Genomic DNA, 20,775 nt, shown 5'->3' on the forward strand with positions numbered 1-20,775 from the left:
CCGTGAAGTTTTGCTTTCATACGAATTTTTGCGTAATTTTACAGCGGGTAAATGGAACTTTGTTTTGAAGAAAGTTGACTTACATTCAATAATTTATCAATTTATTTTTATTTCGCGAGTACTGAGTAACATTTAACAAATATTATGCAATCTACTAACTCAAGCCACTTCCAAATAACTTTTTAGTAGCAATTGCTCGCGGTAAAATAATTAGCGTTTTTATAATAATTTTATCTTTGAAACGAAATTAAAACCGACATAACTTTTGTCCGCATCAACAAAAAACTGGCTCGCGAGCGGATTTTTACTGAGAATTTGTTTCTTAACCTATGTACTAAAAACCGTTGATGTAGCGTGAAAAAAAAATATTTTTTTTTTTTTTTGAAATAGAATATGAAATATTTGAAACATTTGTGATATGGCGAAAACCAAAAATGTTTTACAATCGATGAATCCGAGTTTCACCCATTCAGAATTCGCGAACTGTTAACATATTCTATATAGAATGATTGAAATTCTTTAAAATGAAGTGTTTTAGGAGGAATCCCATAAGGTCGAACATTAAAATTAATTTACGTGGAAGCTGTGTTGGCATCAATGTAGAAAAATAAGTAAAAATCCGTTGAAACCAAAAAGTTTTTTTATGCTCCCTTCCGATTTCTGGCTTAACCTTACATTTTATAGGCATATATCCAAAGAAAGACTAAAAGAATACTTCATGGGCAATGTGATACTAGTGTATCATTTCTCGATATATCCACTGCATCCACCTAAAATTGATGCTGACATTTTGAAGCCGGAATTTCACTGAAACCGCGAATATAGATACCTTGGAAATACGAAAATCGGCAAAAATGTATTTTGACAAATCGGCGTATTAAACCGCGATTTTCTTTAACATTTTTTACATAAATGGAATCCTTTATATGCGATTATAATATGTGCGAAAACGCGTGTCATAAATTACAGAGATTCGCGAGTAATATGGGGTTTTTACCAAAAATAGAATGTGGAGGCACATCCGCGGTTCTTGAAGAATCTATTTGAAATATGTGTATATAGACGTATTTTTGATGGGTGCTACTGAAACCGGATGCGCATCAAAATCGTATGTAAATTGCGCAATTTTTACCCACTTTAAGGTTTTTTTGCATTGTGTGATGCAACTGGCGGCACACTTTGACCGCTGAGTGAAACATCGAAATATGCATAAATATTGAAAGAGATTGATTCGCTGTATCCAAAAACGGATGCGCATCAACTGATTTAATGATTTTACTCTTAATTTCCTATCCTTATAAGTTATCATAGTAAGCAAATAAGCTTTCACGATGGTAAGCCATATTTCTTGAAGAAGTTTTAGCAGTACACATTAATTAGTGTATGGGATTTTAGCGAAATAGTTGGAGAACTCCCAAATATTTTTTTCTAATTTTTCGAATCAAAACAAAAAATATATTTGCAACAATATTTTCCAACAATAAGTTTTTCTCTTTTGTTGTTGCTAAAATATGCAATTTATGTACCCAATCTCTATAAATTTTGTATCATATTTTTCTACGCATTGTCTAGATTCCGCATAAATTTTTTAATTTATTTTTTGAGGGTTTGTACGGACTCTGGGACATGATAATTTGGATTTTCTTCAAAATTTTTTTATTATTTGTTGATTTTCCGCGAAAATAATAATAAATTTAATAACTATTTAAACATCTACGAATAGATATGGAATGCTGTTAACGATTTATGCATACATTTTCTCATAACAACAAATAAGATATTTTTAAATATTTTTTCTTTATATGAGAATAAAAACCGCTATAACTTTTACGCGCATCGTCCAATTTTGTGAACGTGAACAGATTTGAAACCAGAATTTTTTTCTTAACCTCTAAGCCAAAAATTGTAGATGTGCTCGCAAAAAAATTTTTTATTTTTTTTTTTCAAATGGAATTGCAAAGGATTTTTGGTTTTCGCCATATATGTATATTATATAATTTACTACTCATTCAAAAACATAATTATTCTAGATTTAATAAAGAATTAATAAATAATAAAGAATTAATAAATTAATAAAGAATTAAAGTCAACACTCATTCTATAGAGGGGATCACACATTGCATAGTTTGGACGGTGAAAATTTAAGTAAAACAATTGGTAGTATTTACTTGATCTAAAAGGTATATTTATTCTAAAAGATGATATTAAAAAATCAGATGGTACAGAGCCATTTAATATTTTCAGAGTTGTAATAACATTAAACATTATACGTCTACTTTTTATGGTAGGTAATATGCTGTTTATACTAGAGCTTTTTGCAGGGTTAACCTTCTTTATAAGGATTTGTTTGAAATATAAGCAATGGAATTGACATTTAAAACCCAGTCGGTTTGTTAAATCCTGTTATATATAAACGGGGTATTAGATAGGTAAGTTTTACAGCCTGTTTTTGTAAAAAGTTTTTGCCCATTCGTTCGTCGACTTTTTAAAAGGAGACACAATTTGTTTCTCATAGCGATTGACGTTTGTATTCATGTGACAAAAAATGAAAGCTTTTAATTTTCGTAGCAAAATCAGACGAACGAATACGTCAGAAATAAACGAATGGAAAATACCCATCGTTATGAATGAAAAATGGATTATTTGAGTAATAAATGGCACAAAACACATGAAAACTGTTAGGGAATCTCATATTATTTATTTTCACAGATGCACAAAAGAAAAAGTGCCGCCGAATCTTCATATTATCATAGACTAATTAAGTAGAGACTACGAACGCTCTCATTTTTCATTCTCAACCAGATGTCGCACGAATCGATTTGGGGCTAGTCATCTGGCTCAAGCCAGACTGGGGCTAGTCAAATGACTCAACTTCGAAAACAATTTATTTGTTTTTCAACCAATTAGGGTCTCTGTTTGCAAACTTCGCCACTTTAAAATGTACTTTACATGTGAAATTAACTATGCCAATCTTTTTGATAGGCATATAGTTCGTAAATGTTAATATTTTTAGGAGTTTTCGTTTGAGTGAAACAAGTAGCTGTCACTCAAACCACAAACATGCGTTAACGACATCTCTGTCGCCGCAGAAAAATGGTGAGAGCCATTCTTTGTCTCTACATTAATTAGTCTATGATATTATGTGAAATATTTTTTGACAAATTCGTTTAAATTTTTGGCTTCTTTTTTGTTTGTCATCTGTTTATTGGGGTTGCTATCAAGCAACACATATTACGTACAGATGCTGATGCAAAATTCACAAAATAAGCATTATGGAAACCCTGAAACATAAAAGCTTTACCGAAATAGACGAAAGCTTTTAGATGAAGACGAATGGTTCGTAAAATTTTACAAGAACCAAAATTTGAACGTGTACTTTTTAGAACGAACGATTCGTATGACAGGCAAGCATTTTTACAAAAACAGGCTGTTAGTCTACTAGTATAAGAGGGCAATTCAAAGTCACTACTCCAATGTAGATTTCGTAATGCAAAAAGTAAAAACTGTTTCGGTACGGATTCAATTTTATCAGAATAGATTGCATAATGAGGATCCCATACCACAGAATCATACTCTAAAATTGGCCTAACAAGAGATGTGTATAATTGTTTAGTTACATATGGGTCAGAAAATTCTTTCGCCCAACGTTTAATAAAACCCAAAACACCAAAGCCCTATTTACAAAAGTAATAATGTGGTTATTAAAATTTAACTTCGGATCCATCAAAAGTCCAAGATCAACTACTGATGATAATGCTTGTCCATTAATACAATATTGGTGTAATAAAGGAGTAGATCGAAAAAAAACACGTGTGCTTACACTTTTTTAATTTAAATTCATACAGTTTATACTACACCACTGAAAAAGACTATATAAATCGTTCAAGTTTATAAAGTAATATTCTATGATTAACCCTATCAAAGGCCTTGCTGAAGTCAATGTATATAGTATCAGTTTGCTTAAGCTGAACAAACCCTTTTAATACTTCTGACTAGAGTTGTATAGTTCACGAACGAACTAGTTCAATTGAACGATTCATTGAAAAGAGCGTACGAACTAGATGTTATACAATTTTTGCGGGTTAAGGATTGTTTGGCTGCAGGCTTTTTAAATAAAAAATCTGATGTTCTGATTTTAATTTCTTTATTTTCCAATATTTCGATTGGAACCTCCAATCATCTTCAGGGAATTGAAAAAGAGTTGTGGTAAGTTTGCTGCCAAGTACTTTCTTCAACTATACAATTTTTTCAATGCAGATTCAAAATCTACCCGGCTGTTACAATTACACACGGAAGACCAATTTACGGAAGATAAGAGCATATTATGCTTTTGAAAATTCTTTTTTTTATAATTGAACAAATTTGCCTTATGTCTTGAAGACAGACAATTTTGTATCATTGATAAACACAATGTGGGATGATATTTATCCTCAGAAAATGATATGGGTGGAATTCTAAAGATTTCAAAGTATTGCAGAATGTTTACAAAAACTAAATCAAGAATTTTATTATAAGGATTTAATATATGTATTATTTATTTGATAGAGGTTCATGTCGCTAAGTTTATTGATAATATCAAAACGAGTGTTGGTAATATTCATGTTTGATGTTAGAGGAGTCATAGATTCTGAATCTGTAGTGTAATTCTGTAGCTCATTTTTTGCGTTAACGACAAAAATCGGTAACATTAACCCTGCATTTACACATGACAGGACAGTTGAGTACATGTATTGATTGTCAAAAACCAAAACTTGCCTGTGTAACGTAGGCGTCCAGACAACTGCAAAAACAGTTGTAAAATTATAAATGAAAATCGTCGATTTCTATTTGTTTTCCGTTCACATATTTTGTTTTTGTTTTGTTTCATCACAGTCCTGTTGTCTTTTTTGTTATTTGAAATAGTTTTGTTTTCATTTATTCAAAAGTGTCCATGTTTACTGTCTACGAAAATTACCAGACAGTGCCGAGGGAATTAGCCAAATGTTTGCATGTATTAGTAAATCAGAGTTGTAGTTGCAGACAGTCTGTCTTGTGTAAACGCCAAGTAAAACGCAAAATTATGAATGAAAAGTATCAATAAAAGTTGACAACACTGTTGCTATCGGTAGGATTTAGTAACAGCTTTATTTTGGTTGTTTACCGAAAATTTTCGTTAATTGCCGAAATTATAAGCATTTTAATTTTACCGATATTTGTCGGTAACTCGAAAAATAAGTTACAGAATTCCACTACTACTGGTAATGAAAGCCACTTTATAGTGGGCAAATTAAAATCACCAAGGACTAATATGTGATCATTTAGGCATAGTTTCGGGACAACAGAAGATATTGCCGATAAATGGCGATAATGAATATTAATTTCAGACAAAGGCGGTATATAATAACAGGACAAAAATAATTTAAAATCCCTTAAATCTATACACACGCTTAGAATTTCAATGTCATCCACATCATTCATTTTGATTCTACTGCAGGAAAGAGTTGAGTCAATGGCAATAAGAGTACCGTCACTTTTTTATTTAGCCTATCTTTTCGGAATATTTAGGGCATAAGATTTCACTATTCACTATTGAGGGTTTCAACCAAGTTTCAGAGAATGCGATTATATTATATTCAAAACTGAAGCTGTCGGCAGAAAGACGAGTTAATTTTGAATTTATTCCACGGACATTCTGATAACAAATTGACACACCACTATCAAGGTTTTTGAAACATTCGTTGATCTTGGAGGTAAATTATCTGATTTTTCTATAAATTCCTTTACAAAAGCTCTAGCAGGCCAAAATTCATTCTCTACCACTCTAACAAATTCATCTTGAGGCAAAACAATTTTGAAGGAAGATCTACTTCCCGAGAATGTCGATCGGAGTTTGTAGCATTTCAGGAAGTAGTTTCCCTGAAATTAAATATTAACATTAACATTTTTATACTTCATCATTTCCATATTAAATATATTTTATTCGTTTTTATTCCCTTTCCGCACACGAAGTAGCGGCCACTTCTATAGTCCTTTATACATTTGAAAAGCTAAACAAGTACTGAGTACTGGGACACACCCCATCATACCAGTTGCTGATATTTTTCGAATGTTCGCCATAAGTTTCGAAGACGACATCATTTTCGAAATTTGGCAAATATTTTTTTTCACAAGACAGATTGTTTCGAAAACATTTTTTACTTTGGAAATTTGTTTGTTTTAAAAAAATAATTTTATGTAGTTTGTATAAAATTCCCATTTGCATTTTTCAAGTTATTTCGATATAAATGCTACGTATACAGGCATGTCACAGATTGCGATCGGAATGGTTTCAATTCCGTAATTTCATTTCGATCGTTTTTGTTTTAGCTTCTTCAGATTCCGATCGATTTAGTAAATTCCGAAAATCTTATTATTTAGTATAAATATTGCAACATTAGATGAATCAAAAGAAACAAAACAAAAACATATGATTAGGAAACACCATAAAAGTGGGAATTGTGAAAATATTGTGTTTAAAGCACTGATGGGCAGAAATGCTCTGCCTCACACACAAAAGTGTAAAAAATACATGAGTCTCTCGCAATTTGCCCACCACAGGTTTAAAGCAATGGTGGGCTTTCATACACGCCAGCGTTGATTGTCAACCCTCACGCATTCTTACGCTCTTCGAATCAGTTACAGCTGAGAAGCCGAAGAATGAACACACACATGGGGTGTGCGCGTGATTTTCTTGTGTACACACAACGAAATCTACAATTATTTTTCAGGGAATTAATTATGTTGTTAAAAATGTATATAAAAACATAATAAAATTTTTGTTATTTTACAAAAAGTGTTACACGTTTTAAGAAAACATTTTTTTAATGTTATGGAAAAATGATATGATGAAAAAAAATACAAAAGTTTAAATATATTTTTTAATTTTTCTCTAAGCAATCTAAAATGTGTTTAAAATAATATTTTTATTTTCTTATTTAATTTTTTAAATGCACAAATCATACAATATCATGTACATGTTTACGGATCATTAAGGCAGCAACCATAGACTAATTAATGTAGAGACAAAGAATGGCTCTCACCATTTTTCTGCGGCGACAGAGATGTCGTTAACGCATGTTTGTGGTTTGAGTGACAGCTACTTGTTTCACTCAAACGAAAACTCCTAAAAATATTAACATTTACGAACTATATGCCTATCAAAAAGATTGGCATAGTTAATTTCACATGTAAAGTACATTTTAAAGTGGCGAAGTTTGCAAACAGAGACCCTAATTGGTTGAAAAACAAATAAATTGTTTTCGAAGTTGAGTCATTTGACTAGCCCCAGTCTGGCTTGAGCCAGATGACTAGCCCCAAATCGATTCGTGCGACATCTGGTTGAGAATGAAAAATGAGAGCGTTCGTAGTCTCTACTTAATTAGTCTATGCAGCAACCACAAAATGCTTGCACTGAATTCCTTTCAGTGCATTTTCATTCTCTTTCTCACTCATACTCTCAATTTAATTTTGCCCATCTATGGTTTAAAGAAAGATTTTTTTGTGCGAAAAGAATGTTAATTTTTATTGGATATTCAGTTTTACTGTAATTGAGGAGCAACAAAAAATGCCGTGTTTGAGTTCATTCTTATTTTGTTCGTTTTTATGTTTGCTTTACGTTAGTGATGCACAAAACAGTACTCTAGCGTAAATTTGTTTTTTATTCTCTTGCGCTCAGTCGTTGGCGAGACGTCAACGAAAGCACACAAGCACGGATGTACGAACTGTTTTCTTTATATTTTACTTAAATAGTGTTTGTACATTAGTATTAACACTTGTAATTTATTGTTTGTTATATAAAATGACTTCTTTAATATGACCATATCAAACAAATAAAGAAAATCTATTAAAAATAACATGTTTAAATTTTGTGCTCAATCGGAGAGTAAATTTGGTACTCTTACCACTACAATCACATATATTGTTTTAAGTTATCATTCGTAATGCCAGATTGTTTAGTTTTTAGAAACGATAAATCTTTGTTCGAAGAAAAACGTGATTTTCACGAAAAATTATATGGCAACACTTTGTTAATAATTGGTTTTGTTGATTGAGAAATAATGGAACTAAATGTAATTTTGTTAATAAAACAATATTTTTATCTGTGATATGCATGATAATATAAGGAATAAGTGTTGATAAACACTAGTTTTTGAGTAAACACAATACCACCATACAAGTTGCTGACAATTTTTTAATGTACGCCACAAGTTTCGAAAACGATATCTTTTTCGAACATTTGGCAAATGTTTTTTCTTTCTTTTCGAACTATTTATGATGGTAAAAGACAATATGTGGATAATCTCGGCCGGATCTACATCCTCATATAAAATATTGAGTGAAACACACAGCATATTGAGTGTAAGGGCGACCCCTACAAAAACAAACACATTACAGTTGCTCTGTCTATATATTCATTAGTATATGGTGTAGATACTATGTATGTTCGTTTACTCAAAATTTGTACATATTGTTACTGAATGTTGTTCGTTTACTCTACAGTAGAGTTGGGTAATCTAGTTCCTAGTTCCTTGTACTAGTTCCAAAACGTATGAGTAACATAATAAAATGTAACGTGTGATATTAAGTATACGCAGTTTGTTCATAGAAAATATGTGGGCCATTGGAACTGCGAATTTAACTAGATAGTTCCATATAGTTCCTTTGGCACAACTCTACTCTACAGTACAATGCAAAATGTCTTAGTCGTTTACAAGAAGTTACTAAACTAAAATTTGTACAAATTATCTAGTAAACGAACACACCTACTGTATGGCCCATAGAGGACTGTCAAATTTTTTTGAGCCAAATCGCCAAATCAGGTATCGAAAATCGCCAAACCGAAAATTCTTCAATTTATGTTAAAATTTATACTGCATTTAGCTTTTTATATTATATTAAATTGGTTTCTTTTTCGTTTGTAACGACTCTATAAAGTATATAAGGGTGGAATTCTGAGTCGATCTATGCATGTCCGTTCGTCCGTTTGTGCTAATAACTTTAGCATCCAGAAATTGAGACAGGACATTACCATTTTTTACAGATACCTCCTTTGTTCGCAGCAAGGTCAAGTTCGATGATGGGCTATATCGGCCTACGTGTTGGTATAACATCTACATAAAAGTACCGCCCGATTTCTGTTTTTTTTTAATTTTTTTTATACATTTTCTGACCGAATTAGAATTACAATCCAAGTGATCGAGAAAATTCTCTATCAAATATTATGGTCACATCTCTATATTTTGGAATAGCAGCCATATAACGGCATCCACGGATTTCGGGTATTTTGAAGTGTTTAGCTAAACTTTCTTACCGAATTAGCAATAATTTGGGATTTGACCACTGGGACCCCTAAATGCCAAATTAGAACTACTTGGGTCAGAAAACGTATCTAGAACTACAAAAAACTGAAATCGGGCGGTACAGGTATATGGGGTCATAGCCCATATTTGAATTTGTCTGAAAACAAAAGATTGTAGAGTATTATCTCAGTTTGTTTAGAAGCTTGAGTGATTACCACAGACAGACGGACGGACATGCAAATATCGATTCAGAATTTACCCGGATCAAGAATATTCAGTAGTGTGCCCAAACGTATTTTGTAAATAATAAATAATAACACTGTGCGACACGAACAAATTAACTATATTATGACACTGAATCGCGATAAAAGGCTTAAAAAGAGAATATACGTAAGGCTCATATCTTCCAAATCGTTAAGAATTTTGATTTACTCTCAACATAGACTAATTAATGTAGAGACAAAGAATGGCTCTCACCATTTTTCTGCGGCGACAGAGATGTCGTTAACGCATGTTTGTGGTTTGAGTGACAGCTACTTGTTTCACTCAAACGAAAACTCCTAAAAATATTAACATTTACGAACTATATGCCTATCAAAAAGATTGGCATAGTTAATTTCACATGTAAAGTACATTTTAAAGTGGCGAAGTTTGCAAACAGAGACCCTAATTGGTTGAAAAACAAATAAATTGTTTTCGAAGTTGAGTCATTTGACTAGCCCCAGTCTGGCTTGAGCCAGATGACTAGCCCCAAATCGATTCGTGCGACATCTGGTTGAGAATGAAAAATGAGAGCGTTCGTAGTCTCTACTTAATTAGTCTATGCTCTCAAACGCAAAAATGCACTGTGTTATCATTGTTGTGTAATTATTTACAAAACACGTTAAAATTAGTGAACACGTACTCATTTATGCACGCCACTTTATTGGGCCGCAAATGATTATCCCAATGCGTTACGAACTGAAAAACAAACTTAATTAAAACGCATTTTACACTAAGTCCAATTTACATATGCGCATTAAATGATTTCGTTTTACGAAATCCTTGAAACAAATGAAGTGTATTTACATCTGTTTTTTGCGTCATTTGCTTACGCACACAATCGCACATACACACGGATACAATAACACATACACACGCACACAATAATGGTGCCGTGACATAACTCCCACGGACATAACTCCCAAAACTATTTTGGGAGTTATGTCCGCCGTTGTTTGCGGACATAAGTCCCAAAATTTTTGGGGGCTATGCCCGACCACCCCTTGCGGACATAACTACCAATGGGAGTTATGTCCGTTTTTTAAATTAAACCCTGCAAACATTTGCTATCTGTTTCTTGTCCAATGAGTCACTTGAATTAGATTGCACAAACGAATGCGATAGTTGCATTCATATCCAAAAATATCAAGCTCTCGGGAAGAACTGTTGACTGGTGACTGGATACGATGCAAATGGGATAACAATGTAACTGTTATTGTATATTAGACAGATGTTGCATTTTTACAGAAAATTAGACACCAAAAAGTTCCTCATTTATAAAATAAGATAAAACTAACTTCAGATTGCCTGTAGGGAATTTTTTTAAATACAATTTTTATTTCGAATCTAGAAGAAAATTGCAAAATAAATATTATTTCAAAGATATTTTTTCTTTCATAAAACAATTTATAATTGATTCAACATTTTTAAGAAAATTAAGTAGTAGCCAATACAAATCTAGATCTGTTGCTTTACGTGCAAGAATCGTCAAGTTTTACAACTTTTTACTCGAAAAGCGATCCTTTACTTCAGACACCATGTAATTAATATGGAAGTAGATTACAACTTTTGCTACTTTTGCCAGTTTTACCATTTTCAAAAGTAAAGGAACAAAGCTTCTGCATTTCAACAAAACTTTGCCAGCGGGATGTGTATGTATATATTTTTTTGTTTTTTAGTAGCCATTAAGATGAATGGAGGCTTATGAAGCTAATTGGTGAAGTGTCGGAAGTGGAAAAGCGCCGAAGAAAATGTTAAAAAGAAAATCGTGCGATTTTTACAAAAATATTTGCTCATTTTAAGAAAATGTAAAGTTGTTTACAAATATTTAACATTTGTATTTAATTCAATTACCATTTTTAAATTAAAACAGTGGCGCAGGCGATTTTTTTTAAATGGCGCGATTTTTTACAAAAATATTTTCACTATGTAAGAAAATTAACCGTTTTTTGTAAAAATGTGGAAATACTTTGTGAAAAAAAGGAAGCGCAGCAGGCGAAAATATTTTTTAAAAAAATTAAGCGATTTTTTACAAAAATATTTTCACTTTTTATGAAAATAAAAAGTTGTTTAAAAGTATGCAAATAAATACCTTCTGAAAAACGAAAAACGCCGGAGGCAAAAATAAGCCTTTTTTGTAAAAATATGCAAATATTTCCTGGAAAAAGAAAGCGCCGCAGGCGAAAATATTTTAAAAAAAAATATTTTCACTTTTTTTAAAAATAAAAAGTTGTTTAAAAGTATGCAAATACCTTCTGAAAAACGAAAAATTTTTTGTAAGAATATGTAATTTTTTTACTACTACGAATTAAGAAAAAAATTTATTTACATGTCTATAATAATGAATATGAATACGAAAGGTCTTCGTCGAATACCATTGTTTGCTAAAACTTCTCCGAACGGATACTGACATAATTTCATAAATTAAGCCAAAAATATTTGCTTCACGGACATAACTCCCAACGAATTTACCAAGTAACTCGACTTAATTCAAAATTAAAAAAAAAATATAACTTTTGCAAGTTTTTTAACCATTTATTTACTTTTTTGTCATCGTTGGAGTATTTTTGTTTTTCTACAACACACACAAACAAAAGGTGTGTTCGTTTACTCAACAATTTGTACAAATTTGTACAAGTTCAGTAACTTCTTGTAATCGGCTAAGGTCTTTTGCATTGTACTGTAGAGTAAACGAACAACATCCAGTAACAATTTGTAAAAATTGTGAGTAAACGAACACACATAAAGAAATCATAAAACAGTACTTTATGACGAAAAAGCAGGGTTGCGTATAATAGTATGGTGTTTTCGTGCGTTGTTTAGAATAAATGACGCAGCTATCGTCATTTATTTTTGTATGGTAAATGACGCAAAATGTTGTCTGTTTTAGCAAATAAATGACGAAACAGCCCTAAAACCTGTTTTCGTGCTAATGTAAAAAGCACATTACACTTAAAACAGATGTTTTGGGAGCTTACGTGATTTATTTGACAGATATTGTATGGAATTGACAACTTAAATGATGCATGTTTTGTAAAACATGCTAAATGTAAAATGCGTTATACCCTCCGTATTATATAGCTATAGGTAATAAAAATATGTTAAGCCATATTCACATGCATGGCTTTTTTGGACAAATTAACCCTTTGTGGCCCGATGTTGCCTGGGGGCAATTTTGCATATTTGTGTATACGTATTTCCCACACAGTTTGAGACATGGTTTAAAAAGAAAGGTTAGCCAAAGCTTAATGCCAATTTAATTTTTTTTCATTCGAGTATGCCTAAAACTTCAAAACAATATAAACAAACTGTGTATGTGGTGTTTGAATAATATGCCAAACAATTTTAAAAACAATCGAATTCAATGATTTTTAAAATTGTTTTAGACCATTTGTATGGAAGAAATTGGTGAGATTTGCATTGAAACAATCAGTTTATCATATTCACAACTCGATTATGTGGAGAAAACTTAACTCATCATTCATTTTTCGCGTTTTTTATAAAATGCTCAAAAAATGCATTGTAAACAAACCCACTTGTTGCTTTTATTTTGAAGTTTTAGGAATTCAAGAAAAACAAGGGTTCTATAGATTTTTTTCATTTAAATCTACCTCTTTACTTATACCATGGTTTGAGATATTTATATATACTAAGTGAGTGTCGGTAGAGTGATCTCAACAGAATAAAAACATGGAAATTACTTTTAAATAAATAACTAGATTGACGAAGTTATGCTTGTTTAAGTATAAGTAGTCGAGTACAAATTTTGACATGAAATATTTTAGTGATTTTATAAAATGCCGTTAAATGCCGGTATTGTGAAAAATGTTGTATTTATATTAATATTCGAAGACTGGACTTGAATTAAGAGGATATTGACACAGTTTTTGGTGAATATACATATTACATATTAGGAATTTGTATGGCATCAAGCGAATATCTGTTCAAATATCGATGATGATAATTTTGTGTATTGCATGAAGGTCAATATTATCAGGTTTAGAGTCTTCATACAAAATAGAAAATATTTTTCAAACGCTTCTACTCTGAAAAATGTCAATATGAGCATTTCAGGTTATATGAACACCACCATATACATATGTCAAAATTGGCCAATTTGTGAACTATATATGATAAATATAGACCAATTTTCCATTTCATTTCCTTCAATTTTCTTTAGAACTAAACAAACTCATCAGATTATGCTTTTCCACATAATGAATAATGAAAAATATAACGATAATTCAAAGACTTAAGAAACAAACATTGTTCATTTTTATAACCAGAATGGCCCGATGTTGCCCACAGGCAACATTTGGTACCTCCCTAACCGCAAGTAATTGACAAGAATTTTTTGCATAAAGGACCTATTTTTGGGACTACTAATCATAATAAATATGAAAAATATTTTAATTTCTACGGAAAAAAATTCGGGTTTCAAAGGGTTAAACAATTTTTTGTATTTTTATGTTTTATATGTAACGTTAAATACTTAATTCAATTTGTAATAGATTTAAGTCATTAACTTTACCTATAAAACATAAGAATACAAAAAAACGTTTAATTGATAAAAAAAGAGGACATTCCTAAAATTAGCCAACGAAATCGCCAACTTTTCTATAATCCGCCAAAAAATCGCCATGTCGTCAAGTCAAAAATTAAGCCGCCAAACGTGTTGAAAAATCGTCACATTTGGCGAGAAATCGCCATATCTGGCAGCCCTGGGCCCATAGACTAATGAATGTCAGCGTTGCCAGTATTTTTCAGCCTCTTTTCCCCAAGTTCTCCAAAATGTTTCCCCAAAATTCCCCAGATTTTATTGAATTTCCCCAAAAAAATCCCCAAATATTTTTTTTTTTTTTTCAATAATTATTAAAAAAATCAAAAGTAGTTTTTTTTTATTTTACTACTGAAATTCATTTCAAGAATCTACTATTTTTTACTATTTTTTTCTATAACATAAAGGAAAAAATGTTATCGTAGTAAAAATAGGAGCTTCTTGCAGGTTCTGGAACAGAGCAAATTACAAAAAAATCAAAAGTAGTTTTATTTTGCTATTGAAATTCAATTCATGCATTTTATTTTACATAAGTGAGTTAAAAATTGGAAAACGTCAACAAAATGTTTGTACTAAATAATACTTCATTCATTGAAATTCAATTAATTTGGTTTCACATTCGTAAAGTACTTATTCTTATACTTTTAATAGAGTTCATAATAGAAAAAACTCTTTCTACAAATCCATTATTTGTAATTTCTTGAAAAGGAGTTAACACTGCTGCATCTTTATATAAGAAAATATAACGCCAAAATGTGTAAAAAGGTTCTTATCATGGTGCAAGAAAGAAGGTGATACAATAATTCCAACTGATGTCTTTATTTGCGGTCAAAACATATTTCTAAAGATTGGGTCACATTAGGCAAATATTTGCTCTAGCGACCGGCAGTGTGCGCTTACTGAGAGCAAATGAGCATAACAAATGCAATGAAATTTATGTTCACTTGCTCTCAGTAAACCATAGATGGTCAAAATTACTCTTAAATATGTTTTAAGGGAAAAATATAACAGCGTTTTTGTTAGAATTTTTTTACTTTTTTAATATTTTTAACACACAGACGACATCTAAACAATTACAAAAAACTATTTTATAAATAATAAAATAACTAAACAACATGTAAATGTTTATTTATGTTGTAACAACGAAAAAGAGAAACAAACCACAGCAACGCTGGCGTGCGTGAAAGCCCATCTATGCAGTAAACACACACTCGCTGGATCAAATATTTGCCTAGTGTGACCCTAGCTTAAGCATATTTTACCGTTTTCTTCTACATTTTGTGCATATTTCGAACAAAAAATTTTGACAGCAAAAGAAGACTACGGCCTAAATTCGTCTTTTGGATCCCCTTGGTTCTTATAGAACTAAAATTGGGTTGACCCAATGAATTGCAGCAAACATTGGGGGAAAATGCTTGTAAGTTTAAAAAAATGCATACGTTTCAGTATTTGTATTAACAAGCTTTTAAGATATTCGGCACAGGTATTTTTAACATTAATAATTTTTGACTCATTCAAGCATTCAATTGTTTTTTTTTTTTTAAGTAAAGCGTAGGTCTATGGTTCCCAATGGTAACCGATTATTTGAGCAAAACTGTGTGTTGCCCGCTTTATCGTGACAGTTATAGATGGTTTCAAAATTCGAGTGCCATTTATTAGAAGCTGTTCCCAGGCCCATTTTATCGCTTTGAAAACTTAGATTAACCATATAATTCTCTTTTATAATTGGAGCCATGAATGTTACATAAAGTTTAATTTCATCATTGCTTATTAATTCAGAAATCATTTGGCAGTTAAGCAGTTGAAATTATGAAAAAATTGTATTTTAATTCAACCCATTGTTCTAGTACACGATCAATTGCCGAACCGCATGATAGCACTTCAAATCTGTTATAAATTATACCAAACATGACGCATGTTATGTGTGCGTTTTGAATAATTATTTCAGATAATATGAAAAATAATTTCCCCAAAAATCCCCAAATATTTTTCAGATTTCCCCAAAAAATCCGCAATTCCCCAAGTCGAATTATTTTTCCCCATTTCAGAAAAAAATTCCCCAATTTGGGGAAAAATCCCCAATACTGACAACGCTGATGAATGTATAGACAAAGAAATTCTCTCAGTCAAATTCTCTCATTAAGTGAGAGTTGAGTCAGTTGACGAGGTACTCAATTTTTAAAATGGCAATAACTATGCATTTTTAAACTATTTATGATGGCAAAAGACAATATGTGGGTAATATTGGCCGGATATACATCCTCAAATAAAAAATCAACAAAATCTTGCAATTTACAACAAAACAAGATCAAGAATTTTTTTACATAGTTTACCCTAATTATAATATTAAAATTTCTATTTTTTTGTAATTTTCAGAAGAATCTGCCGCCTGATAAACATATACCATTTTCCTATGGAGATCGTTTCATACCCCGCAGATTTTTACTATCTACATGCGAAAGGAATCTAAAATTGGCGCCTAGTAAGCCTCCAAGGGATGTTCTACAACTAGTAATATCACAAGAAATTGCAAATTACTTATATTATACTAATATATAATTTTTTAGTGTACAAGTGTAAACTACTGGAGAGAAAATGCATTTATACCAATGATGAATGTTATTAACCAAATGAACGATGATCGCATATATAGTCTTGCAGATCCGGCAGTGAAATCCGCTGGGTCGATGACCCGCATAAAATGCAGAGAACGGAATCCTTGTAAAATTGGTCTTGATTGGCCATGTAAACCTCGACATAAGCCTTGTGCCTATTCAGACATAACATTTGATTTGCCGGATTATAACACGAATTGTGGTATGTAAACGAAATTTATCTCACCCTGTATATTACAATTGTAAAATCATCATAGGAGCGAATTGTCAATAATTATTCTCACGCATATATTTGTGCAGAAAGTACAACAGGTTGACCCTAAAAGCCATTAAAACAACTTTTCTTGGCCGCACATATCCAAAAGAATGATTTTTTTGTTTCGGCTCCTTGCATAGTGTCCGATTATCCGAAACTGGCCAAAACCTGACCAAAACTCTAAAAATGAATGGATTTTGACCTAACCTTTGGTTCTTATGTTTTTTCGGGCCGCTGATTACATTTTTGATATTATTTAACCCTCAGGCGGTCATTTAAGGGGTCTTTTTGGTCCCTCCTCCTATAAAATGTGATCTTATCGGATCAAAATATTCTACAAATTTCTTCGCCATCAATTTTTACTATAGGTCCTAGAATACACCAAAACTCTATATCTTACCTTAACTCCAGAAATATGCAAATTAGAAAAACATTTTAGGGTTAATGTCGTACTTCATCAAAGTTTTGGCAAAATTGTCATACAAAACATGATTATAGCAGAATGGTGTCAAAGACAAAAATTTCCCCCGCTAAATTTCATTATGAAATGAAATTTTTAAGGTACTAAATAATTCAGAAAACATTTTTTTTTTTTAAATTTTACAACCAAATTTTCGAAATTTTTTTCATAATATTTTTGATCATTTAAAAAAGTATAAATTACTATGAAAATACACGCAATAAGTCAATACTATTCGCTGTCAGACTCGTACGATGATTCAGAATCTACATTGGGGTTTACAGGTACTACCTCAGCATTCCCAATGACGTTAGTAAATAATAATTTAATAGAAGCTGAGGATAGCTTTTTGTTTCTTTTTGGAGGGTCTGAACGCAGACTTGATATAAGAGGATCTGAGGATACAAGTAACCAATTCATTATATCTGTCATTGTGTTTATTCTAGAAGTTTTTCGAGAAAAGTTTTGCCGATATTTCTTAATATCATTATTCCTGGACTCCTGAGCTTCTTCGGAAAGGTGACCGATGGCCAGTGGTGCCCACTCAATAATGAGAAAACCATGGATGAATACTTCATGAATTGATGTGGGCATGTAATACCACGGATACGTTTTTATTAATAATCTTGCTTAAAAAGATTTATATCCACTGGGAAACCACAAGATAAAACTTGCATTATAACGTGTGCTCGGTTAAGGCATTCGGCATCTAAACCTTAAATTTCGGCAGATTTCTCCGAATCGGTAAAGAACCTTCGGGCCGTGTTACCATCATTACTGTTTCCGAACCCTCCAACTTTGGCGTGTCAATAATAAGCCCCAATTTCTGTTTGAAACTCTTTTGTATTTCCCGTTTTGTTTCTTCCAATCTTCTTCTGAAGGGGCTTGCCTTTTTTTTGCTAATTTATATCCCAAATGCAAGAAATATTCCATAAAATGGATCCAAGCATGTAATGTGGCTAAACCATAGCGCAAATTTGCTTCCTCAACTGGCAAAGCTAAAACTTCGTCCAATTTATTGAACTGTTTAGACGTAACGTTACACAGATAGCAACGCATGTTTGACTTCGTAAGAGTGACATTATTACAAAATTTGCCATCAATCATCGTAAAAAGTAATTTGTATGCAATTATTATATCTTTTCCGTTTATGTGAGTAGAATATGGAACAAGAGCTTCTATTTGTTGATCGATATATCGACACCTCCAAATAATAGTATGCTAAGTCTAAAAAGTGAGTTTTGCAGAAGAAGCTCTCAAAGTTTGGAAATTTTTTTTGAACTTCAGTACTATGCTAAGTCAATATTTGTTTATAACTTCTGTTTGGATTGACCGATCATTACCAAAATTAGGCAGAATTTAAGTTAAAGAACGTTCGACACCTCCAAATAATAGTTTGCTAATTCTGAAAAGCGAGTTTTGCAGGACAAGCTCTAAAAGTTTGGAAATTTCGTTGACCTTCAGTACTATGCTAAGTAAATATTTGTTTATAGCTTCTGTTCGGATTGTCCGATCATTACCTAAATTTGACAGAATTTAAGTTAAAGGACGTTAAATATAAAAATGTAAAGAACTTGAAAACATGCTATGTCGACTTAGCATACTATTGTTTGGAGGCGTCGATATGTACATTTGCTCTTGAATAATCGAATTTTGATCTTCACGAACATATTCCACCTTTATTGGACTGCAATATCGAGTAGACGATGGTTTTGGATTTTGCCAAATTATTGAATTTTGGTTATTAATTTCGGACAATCTTAGTGATGACAAAAGTATGCTGCCGTCCGACGTATTTTCGTCTTCAAATTTTTGCTTGTATTGACTTTGGCCGGAAGAACCGTCAAATGCGTATTTTACAGTTAATAACTAGTTATAAACTTTATCATCTAAGTCTACTTGAAATATGATGCAATAAAGACTGAAAGGGAACTTCTGCTTTAGTTTCACTTACTGTGATTCCCGGTGGATAACAACGACTTGTTGCTTCCACTACTTTTTGGTATGGGGGATAAACATGCGTCCTATTTTGCGATTCCCGTTTTTTCTATAATTCGATATGTATGCACCGTCATTTTATCTTGAATAACATCGGAAAGTGCAAGATCACCAGAAATTTCTGTTGGCTGCGGTAGAGATACTGATTTGATAGCAGATTGGTATTTGGAAGCTCGATTAGATGATGCATTCGTGATGTCCTTCAGAACATTTGCAGCTTTGGAGGTTCCATTTGCGCGTAAGGTCATTTGCGTTGCAAACACTAGTTCCGATACGCTATGTAAATCCCGTAAATCATTTGTGACTCAAAGTTTGGTTCTTTCCCTCGCTTTTTTAAATTCTTTAGAAGGTCGACCCATTTTTTGTTGTGTCTGAATCTAAAAGTCGTTTAAATAAATACAGTCAAATGCTTAACTCTTAATTGACAAGTTTACTTGATGCATACCTGCAATGTTATTACTTTTTGCAACCATTTTTCATTGTTGATAAAAAAAACGTTCAGTCATTCGATAGCTTTCAGTCCATTTTTTTCTATGGTGTGCAGTAGGACCTTCAATTAATTTTTTTGATCAGAATGTATTGTAACTGGACGTTTTCCTTTCTGGGATAGATATTTTTCCAAGATCTTGATTTTCTCATTTAGTTGTAATTGAAGTTGTTGAAACAATGCATTGAAAATTTCATGGCGAGTGCACTCTATACTATTTTCTGTCATTTTGAATCACGAAAATCTGTAAGTATTCCGTAATACTTGAAACACGTATGTTTCATTCGACAAATTTTTTTAAAACTGATTTATTTATCTTATAAATTGACATATATGACAACGCTATGGTATGGAATATTCTAGAATGTATGTCCCAATTTACATTAGGCGAGTTTACTTGCGGCAATTGTCAGTTTGTAGGTGAGAGACAATGACAATTGCCGCAAGTAAACTCGTCCAATGTAAATTGGGACTATACAATATATGATATTAATATTGTAATACACTCCTGAACAGACTGCTACATGTATATACCTGCAAGGCAAAATATCACATAAAAACAAAAAGTGCAAATACCTATGTGCAGGATGTTTCGATGGAAATTGGTAAAAAACCCTTCCTTTTTTATGAAATGATAAATTACACGTTACTGGCTTATGTCGACGACATTGACATCATGGGTCGATCGGTAAAGGAAGTAACTGACACCTTTGCAAAAGTCGAAAGAGAATCTGCTAAAGTTGGTCTGGCAGTATCGACGCGTAATATGTCCATAAACACAGCACCATCTGTGAATGTTGGTACCTATAATTTTGAGGTAGTA

General features: G+C 32.0%; 1 protein-coding gene across 1 annotated transcript in view; it reads left to right on the forward strand.

Moving 5' to 3' along the window:
* The window catches only part of cort (Cdc20/fizzy protein cortex), a 139,631-nt gene that overhangs the window by 48,094 nt on the left and 70,762 nt on the right, over window positions 1-20,775 (forward strand). Inside the window, exons 2-3 of the mRNA XM_073981857.1 lie at window positions 16,513-16,647; window positions 16,704-16,953. Of these exons, the coding sequence (XP_073837958.1) occupies window positions 16,513-16,647; window positions 16,704-16,953 (385 nt within the window). The remainder of the gene's footprint in view (window positions 1-16,512; window positions 16,648-16,703; window positions 16,954-20,775) is intronic.

This window comes from Musca autumnalis, unplaced genomic scaffold, assembly GCF_047663935.1.
Source record: "Musca autumnalis isolate F117 unplaced genomic scaffold, ASM4766393v1 scaffold_4, whole genome shotgun sequence".
NCBI classification, from domain to species: domain Eukaryota; kingdom Metazoa; phylum Arthropoda; class Insecta; order Diptera; family Muscidae; genus Musca; species Musca autumnalis.